Source organism: Anolis sagrei, chromosome 11, assembly GCF_037176765.1.
Source record: "Anolis sagrei isolate rAnoSag1 chromosome 11, rAnoSag1.mat, whole genome shotgun sequence".
In the NCBI taxonomy this organism is placed as follows: Eukaryota; Metazoa; Chordata; class Lepidosauria; order Squamata; family Dactyloidae; genus Anolis; species Anolis sagrei.
Window position 1 is genome coordinate 6,465,925 of NC_090031.1, and position 8,985 is coordinate 6,474,909.

The 8,985-nt window shown below is 44.8% G+C and overlaps 1 protein-coding gene across 6 annotated transcripts in view; it reads left to right on the forward strand.

Annotated features, from left to right (window-relative positions):
* Window positions 1-8,475, forward strand: part of GAPVD1 (GTPase activating protein and VPS9 domains 1) — a 39,603-nt gene extending 31,128 nt beyond the window's left edge. For all 6 annotated transcript variants that reach the window (XM_060757408.2, XM_060757409.2, XM_060757410.2 and 3 more), the window contains 10 exons: window positions 257-337; window positions 1,315-1,437; window positions 2,553-2,682; window positions 2,808-2,917; window positions 3,094-3,253; window positions 3,496-3,683; window positions 5,320-5,533; window positions 5,613-5,685; window positions 6,435-6,632; window positions 7,537-8,475. In XM_060757408.2, the coding sequence (XP_060613391.2) occupies window positions 257-337; window positions 1,315-1,437; window positions 2,553-2,682; window positions 2,808-2,917; window positions 3,094-3,253; window positions 3,496-3,683; window positions 5,320-5,533; window positions 5,613-5,685; window positions 6,435-6,632; window positions 7,537-7,677 (1,418 nt within the window). In that variant the 3' untranslated portion in view covers window positions 7,678-8,475. The remainder of the gene's footprint in view (window positions 1-256; window positions 338-1,314; window positions 1,438-2,552; window positions 2,683-2,807; window positions 2,918-3,093; window positions 3,254-3,495; window positions 3,684-5,319; window positions 5,534-5,612; window positions 5,686-6,434; window positions 6,633-7,536) is intronic.
* Window positions 8,476-8,985: the final 510 nt, after the last annotated feature.

Sequence of the window (8,985 nt, forward strand, 5' to 3'; positions counted from 1 at the left end):
ATAAAATAAAAATTTCTGTTTTCTAAGGGGGTCAATGTTCTGTGAACTCTCAACTTCCTGATATTTTGGGAGGTGATTTCCAACCCCTTTCCAAAAGGAAAAGTAGTGTTATGCCAAATATTATATTTCTCTTTTAATATCCTCTTTGGGATTTGTTTTCTTGCTCCATCTCGTATATTCATTTAGGAACTAAGTTGTAGGGAAGTTCTGCTTTTTCGTTCAAATGTGACTCAATACAACTTCTCTTTGATCGCAGCTCCGATCCCATTTAGGAAAAAAGAGAAACAAGACAAGGACAGAGATGATTTCGTGCCTGATAGATTTGGTTCTCTTCAAGGTACGTAACTGATGCTTCAATCCGTATGGCAAGTGCAGATTCCTTCCCTCTTTTCCCATCGTGGTCAACTGTGAATCGCAGATGTGGTAGTTTCTGCGCCTGAGCAGACAAGTTACAAACAATATTGGTTCCATAGTTTTGTACTTAAGTTGAATTTGTATGTAAATTGGAACAGGGTCATTTTAAAGTCTCATTCGTATAAAAATGCTCTGTTTGTTAGTGGGGACCTCATAACTCAAAAAAACACTGGACAAAATGACACCAAATTTGGCCACAAGATGCCTACCAACCCAAGGAGTGACCATCACTCATAATCCCCCCCCCCCCAAAAAAAAGAAACGTAAGTTGGAACATAGACATTTTAATGTCTCTCATTCATTTAAAACAGTGGTTCTCAACCTGGGGTCCCCAGATGTTTTTGGCCTTCAACTCCCAGAAATCCTAACAGCTGCTAAACTGGCTGTGATTTCTGGGAATTGTAGGCCAAAAACATCTGGGGACCCCAAGTTGAGAACCACTGATTTAAAATATTCCGTTCGTTAGTGGGGACCTCATAACTCAAAAGCCACTGGACAAAATGACACCAGATTTGGCCACAAGATGCCTACCAACCCAAGGAATGACCAACACTCATAATCCCCTCCTCCAAAAGAAACGTATGTTTAAAAAAATCCTAATAAAAATATTGGAAAAAAAGAAAAGAACTGGCATTGATATTTCTAGATGCAGAAAAAGCTTTTGATAATATCAACTGGGACTTCACTCTCTTAGTCTTAAAGAAATGGATATGGGCTGTTACTTTACAAATGCAATAAAATCAGTATCTGAAACACAGGAAGCAAAAAATTGTGGAGAATGGTTGAGAAGCTAAAAGGGTGATTTTGCATTTTGAGCGCAGGAAGGAAGGGAGGTTATAAGCTTTGTAGATAAATGAAAAACACTTTCCCTACCTCTGAGCTTCTTGCTTTACGTTTCAGATGATTCCGGTCCCCGCCTGAGCGCTCAGGCCCAAGCGGCAGAGGACATCTTGGACAAATACCGGAACGCCATCAAGCGCACCTGTACCAGCGAGGGCCCCGTTGTGAGCTACGACAACACAGGTGGGAGCCTCTGTCTTTCAATGCACCAGGAACAATCAAAGGCAGATCAAAACATTTTCTCTCTATATCAAGCAGAGGCAAACTGCAGCCCTCTGGGTGTTTTTGGACTTCAACTCCCACAATTCCTAACAGTTGGGAATTGTGGGAGTTGAAGTCCAAAACACCCAGAGGGTCAAAGTTTGTCCATGCCTCCTCTATATTTATTTCTTATTTACTTATTTATTTACGACATTTATGTGCCGTCCTTCTCACCCCGAAAGGGACTCAGAGCGGCTTACAATATATATATATTGTAAGCCACACACACACACACACATTATATTATTAGCATAGTACAATATCAGTATTAAATATTACTATATTGTACTATACCATTATATTGTACTATTATTAGTACGAGGGTTGAATGAAAAGTAATTCCTCCACCTTCGTAACTCCTCAACAGGTATGTGGCAGGTACTGGCTTGTTAGTAGACTCTCCTCTACAGTTCCATTTTGGCGGGAAGCCTAAGCATTGAACGGTTGCGTTGCAAAGTATGAAACCCTGCACAGATGGTCGATCAATGCGACTTAAGCAACATGCAGTCATTGAATTCTTGACAGCAGAAGGTGTCACCTCAACATCTTTAAACTTACTCGCCCAACGACGCACAGTATTCACATCAACACAATCACCATTAGCAGCTTGCATTCTCTGATGAATCTCCTTTGGGGTGACACCTTCTGCTGTCAAGAATTCAATGACTGAACATATCTTAAGTTGCATTGACCAACAGTCTGCACAGGGTTCCCTACTTCGCACTTTAACAACACAACCATTCAATGCTAAGGCTTCTCGCCAAAATGGAACTGTAGAGGAGAGTCTACTGAACAAGCCAGTACCTGCCGCATACCAGTACTGCCATCTGTTGAGTTACGAAGGTGGAGGCATTACTTTTCATTCAACTCTCATAATATTACATGTAATATAAATATATAATATATAGTATAATATAATATAACATATATGTATGAGGAAAGGAAGAGCCACAAGACAAAATGCAAACCCAGGCAACACATGTAATCTGTGTAAACATGTAATCTTGGAGTGCTAACCCTGTGTCGGATGTGTTTAGATGCCATCGGAGACGGAGAGAGCATCCACGACTCCCCCCGGGAGGACGCCTTGCAAAACATCTCTGCAGATGACCTTCCGGACTCGGCCAGCCAGGCTGCTCAGCCGCAGGATTCAGCCTTTTCCTACCGGTAACTTCCTCATCCATGTGACATGGCCTTAGACTCCTGGGAGAGGGAAACTTTTGTGGGGAAGAAGTCCAACGTGTCCAATTTGGACAGGTTCGGATTCCCGCTCAGCCTTTGTTTCCTGGCAGGGATGCCAAGAAGAAGCTACGCCTCGCGCTGTGTTCGGCCGACTCCGTGGCCTTCCCAATGTTGTCCCACTCAACGCGCAACGGGCTTCCGGACCACACCGACCCCGAAGGTAAATAATAACGCCTTTCCCTTGTCTGAATTAGTAAGGAAGAATGGTCATGAATTCCGTTCCTTCTCACTGTCATTATAGAGACAGAGGGAAAAGCTGAGTTGAGTTTACTTGAGTTTGGGACTCCATTTGTGTCATAATCACGCCATCTTGTCTCCTCTGGGTCTCCCAACCAGACAATGAAATCGTGTGCTTCCTAAAAGTCCAGCTGGCCGAAGCCATCAACCTCCAGGACAAGAACCTGATGGCCCAGCTCCAGGAGACCATGCGTTGTGTCGGCCGCTTCGACAACCGGACTTGCTGCAAACTGTTGGCCTCCATTGCTGAGGATTACAGGTGAGACCTTTGATTGTGATTGTTTGCAGGCGTCAACTATGTGGCATTATGGGCAAACTTGGGCCCTCCGGGTGTTTTGGACTTCAACTCCCACAATTCCTAACAGCCTACCGGCTGTTAGGAATTGTGGGAGTTGAACTCCAAAACACCCGGAGGGCCCAAGCTTGCCCACGCCTGGTCTAGATTCAGTTTGCAGCCCTCTGCATGCCATAATATGCCCAATATGCCTTCTTTTCCTCCAGGAAAAGAGCCCCATACATTGCGTACCTGACCCGCTGCCGCCAGGGTCTGCAGACCACCCAGGCCCACCTGGAAAGGCTGTTGCAGCGCGTCTTGCGGGACAAAGAGGTGGCCAACCGCTACTTCACCACCGTCTGCGTGCGCCTGCTGCTGGAGAGCAAAGAGTCCAAGATACGGGAGTTCATTCAAGGTGACGGTGCCCACGTTGCTTTGTAAAAGTCCCTGTGCAATATATGTGGGTGAAGGAGATTTGCATGGGAAGTGTCCGTTCTCTGCAACAAGGAAAAGATAAGACTGTAAAATCAGCTTCACCTGTGAATGGGGAGAATCTTAGAGTCGGAAGGGACCTCCAAGGGCAATCTAGTCCGTCCCCGTTTTGTCATATGGGAAGGCACCATCAGATCCCCTCCCAATCGGTCTTTGTTTACAAACTTCCAGGAAATTCTCAAGTTGGAAGGGACCCCAAAAGGTCATCCAATCCAACTTCTTTGGAGGAAGACACAGCCCGGACCCCTCCAGGCAGATGGCCATCTAGCCCCTAGTTGGAAGAGATCCCAAGAGCCATCAAGTCCAACTCCATTCTGTCATATGGGAAGACACCATCCAATCGCTCCTGACGGATGTCCATCCAGCCATAGATATGATTAATATAAAGATAGATAGATAGATGGACCCCCAGAGCCATCCAGCTCAGCCCCCTTCTTTCTGCCGCAAAGGCACCACCCGATCTCACCCAACAGATGGCCATTCAGCCATTGATAGAATAGATGGATATATAGATAGATAGGAATGAGAAAGACCCCAGAGCCATTCAGCTCAGCCCCCTTCTTTCTGCCACAAAGGCACCACCCGATCTCTCCCAATAGATGGCCACCCAGTCATTGATATGATAGAAAGATAGATAGGAAGGAGAAGGACCCCCCAGAGCCATCCAGCTCAGCCCGCTTCTTTCTGCCACAAAGGCACCACCTGATTTCTCCCAACAGATGGCCATCCAGCCATGAATATGATAGCTGGATATATTGATAAATTGGAATGAGAAGGACCCCAGAGCCATTCAGCCCAGCCCCCTTCTTTCTGCCAGAAAGGCACCACCTAATCTCTCCTGACAGATGGCCATTCAGCCATAGATAGGATAGATGGATATATTTTCTTTCTTTCTTTCTTTCTTTCTTTCTTTCTTTCTTTCTTTCTCCGAGGCAACTTGGAGCGGTTCAGATAGATATGAATGAAAAGGACCCCAGAGCCATCCGGTCCAGCCCCCTTCTTTCCATCCCAAAGGATGACACAATCTGATCCCTCTCAACAGATGGTCATCCAGCCGTAGATCAGATAGATAGATAGATAGATAGATAGATAGATAGATACGTAAATCGATAGATAGGAATGGGAAGGACCCTGAGAGCTATCGAGTCCAACCCCCTTCTTTCTGTTTCCAAACCTCCAGTGAAGGAGATTCCATTAGACTGGGGGGAAACCTATTCCTCTTACCATCAGGAAATTCTTCCTAAGGACGGAAAAAAGAGGACTCGTAAAAGAGAAACAATATAGTTTGAAACATATACTGATCGAGGTATAGAAAGAGGAATTAAATCATAATGAGAACCAAATTAGATGAATACAATTAAAAAATCCAACAACTAAAGAGTAAGGAAACACAACGGAAAAATGTGGACAAAATGGCATCAAACCCCACATCAACTTGGCCATATGACAGAAAGCACATCTAAACTATGTTTGGCATAAATGTGGGGGAAATTGGAGCCTTTATACACATGCGGTGGGATTATGATAAGGTACAAATTACATTATTTCCATCCACAAAGACTTCCAGAAGCTGACGGCGGCCGACGACAAGACGGCCCAAGTGGAGGACTTCCTGCAGTTCCTGTACGGGGCGATGGCGCAGGACGTCATCTGGCAGAACGCTAGCGAAGAGCAGCTGCAGGACGCCCAGCTGGCCATCGAGCGCAGCGTCATGAACCGCATCTTCAAGCTGGCCTTCTACCCCAACCAGGATGGGGACATCCTGCGGGATCAGTGAGTTGGATTCCCTTGGAAACTCAGAAGACGATTTCCTCTCCTTGCCTCACTTAACGCTCACGTTCCTCCCTCCCAGGCTCCTCCATGATCACATCCAGAGGTTATCGAAAGTTGTGACGGCCAACCATAAAGCGCTTCAGATCCCGGAGGTAAGCTCTCTGGCCTCTTTGAGGGCAAATCCATGTCTCAGTTCTTATAATATTATCCCAGGTGAGGTCTAATCAAAGCAGAAGAGAGCGGTGCTATGGCTTTCCCCAGTCGTGACACTAGACTACTAATGGTGCAGCCTAGAATCACACTGGCCTTTTCTTTTGGGCGAGTGGGCTTACAAAAGACCCTCCCCATGAAAGCACAGCAGAGTAAGTTATTAGCAGCAGCATGACCCAGCACGTAAATAAAGTTCTTTTTACTTCCTTCTTTGCTTCCAACCTGGGCTTCTTTCTCATGCATATACACTGAAATTACACAGTTTTACACAGTAGTTTTACACACAGTAGCGTTTCACACACAGTGGCCTTCAACCTGGTACTTCCTCTCACCAAAGCTTCTCACACCAGGCCTTCTCATACTGAGGCCTCCTAACACTGAGGCATTTCTCCCACTGAGGCCTCTCTCACACTGAGGTGAATTAACAGTGAGGCCTACCTCACACTGAGACCTTTCTTCCACAGAAACCTCACTGAGACCTATTAAGTTATAGGCATACTGGGCTCTCTCAGATTTTTTAGGGCCTTCCTCTTGAGGCTGAGAGTATGCACCTTGCCCAGAGCTCTTTATCATATCTGCCTCACAAACACACCCTATGTTACTGTGTTTGTGTTGTTCATCTCTGAGGTTTCCCCAACACTTCCAAAGCCCTTTTTTGTAGCTGCCAGGTCTGCTCTTCCTTTCCCCGCAGGTCTACCTCCGCGAAGCCCCCTGGCCCTCGGCACAGTCTGAGATCCGCACCATCAGCGCCTACAAGACGCCCCGGGACAAGCTGCAGTGTGTCCTGCGGATGTGCTCCACCATCATGAACCTGCTGAGCCTGGCGAATGAGGACTCAGTCCCCGGGGCAGACGACTTCGTCCCGGTCCTGGTGTTCGTGCTCATAAAGGTGAAGGCTTTTGCACAGAGGGCGTTGGGCAGGGCTGCGGGAGGTACAGATGGTGGCAGTCAGCGTTGTGTTCTGAGCCTCAGGATTTGCCAGATTTATCTCTATACTGCTCTCTTGTGGTTGCACCTGAGCACTGGATAAATACAAACATGCCTACTGGCCATGTGGTTGCATATAAGCACTGAATACATTATATGCTGTCCTCTTGTGGTTGCATCTGAGAACTGCATCTATATATATATATATATATATATACTTAGGGGTCAGTAGCTAATTCTTTCCGATTATATGCTGCCCTCTTGGGGTTGCATCTGAGAACTGCATCTATCTATCTATCTATCTATCTATACATACACACACACACACGCACACCAAGGGGTCAGTAGCTAATCCTTTCTGATTATATGCTGCCTTCTTGTGGTTGCATCTGAGAACTGCATATATATATATATATATATATATATACACACACACACACACACACACTTAGGGGTCAGTAGCTAATCCTTTCTGATTATATGCTGCCCTCTTGTGGTTGCATCTGAGAACTGCATCTATATATATATATGTGTGTGTGTGTGTGTGTATACCTAGGGGTCACGAGCAAATCCTTTCTGATTATATGCTGCCCTCTTATGGTTGCATCTGAGAACTGCATCTAATTATACCTAGGGGTCAGTAGCTAATCCTTTCTGATTATACGCTGTCCTCTTGTTGCATCTGAGAACTGCATTTATATATACCTAGGGACCAGTAGCTAATCCTTTCTGAATATATAATAATTATATATTATATAATATTTATATATAATTATATGCTGCCCTCTTGTGGTTGCATCTGGGAACTGCACCTATATACATACCTAGGGGTCGGCAGCTAATCCTTTCTGCCTCCTTGTGCCCAGGCCAACCCGCCATGCTTGCTGTCCACGGTCCAATACATCAGCAGCTTCTACGCCAACTGCCTGACCGGAGAGGAGTCCTATTGGTGGATGCAGTTCACGGCGGCCGTGGAGTTCATCAAGACCATTGACGAGCGCAAGTGATTGGAGGAAACGGGGGGGAAAAAAGGGACCTCGAAGAATGTAATGCTGCCGGTCTTCCTTCCTTTCTTTCCTTTCCCTTCCTTCCAGACGCAAAAAGACTTCCGGGTGTAAATAGTGTACAGAGTCCAGGCATTTTAAAGAAAAACACAACTAATTAGACTTCACTAATTAGACTAATCCTGATAGCAATTTAGGGGGCGCGTCATTGTTTCGTCGTCTTCTCATTTTGAAGGAAAATATATCCTCTTTCCCATCAATCAGAAAAAAAAGGGACCATGTTGTTAAAAGGATGTTGGGAATCGCCGGACCTTTGTCTCCATCCATATCGACATCTATATATTATTATTTTTTGTTTTGTCTCTCCGTATCAGACCCCATTGGATCCAGGCTTTGGCCTTTATGGGAAGTTTAAGCTAAGTTTTGTTTTGTTTTGGGAAGCGGGAAACGGGGCCGAGTATTTATTAAAAAAGTATTTACCGGGAAACTAAAAACTGGAACGCTTTTTTTCACGGAGGCTTTTCTGCATTTAGTTTAGGGGGGGAAAGGGCGTCGTCATCGATCGCACATTAATAGGGTTTATTATAAAGCGGGACGGATCGAAAAGTTCTAATAATATAAAAAAATGCATCTATACCTTGCTATCTTTTTTTTTGTTCTTCTTCTTCCCTTCCGAAAACACTGTGTATATTGTACAAACCTCCTCCTCCCTCTCGACGGAAATTTTTTGTCTCCCCACTGAAACCAGAAACTGTAATATATATTTTGATTATTCATATTAAAAAAAATACATACGCCGGGGTTTTGAGTTCTTTGTGTTTTTATGGGTCTTCCTTGATCGAGGATCACATAGTACACTCAATTCTCCTCCTCCTCCTCCTTCTATTATTATTATTATTATAATTATTATATATTATAATTATATTATTATTATTATTATTATATCTCACTTTTATCTCTTCGATTGAGCCGGGCTTTAGCACAGCTGTTAAATCACCAGCAATTATAAGATCTGCGAACCGAAAGGTTGCCAGTTTGAAGCCCCAGGTCGGCAAAAGCTCCCAAATGTCAGCCCAGCTTACTGTTTACCTAAGCAGGTTCAGAAACAGCATAGAGCTGCAAGTAGAGAAATTAAGTACCGCTAAAACGAGCGGGGAAGGTATTTTACGACACCATAAAGAAAAAGATCAGAAAACGCCCAATAACCGAAAGGAATGAGGAAGTCCTGATGGCTCTTTGTCATAGAGCAACCTTCCTAATGCCGCGATAGGGTCGGGATTTAGCACAGCTGTTAAATCACCAGCAATGATA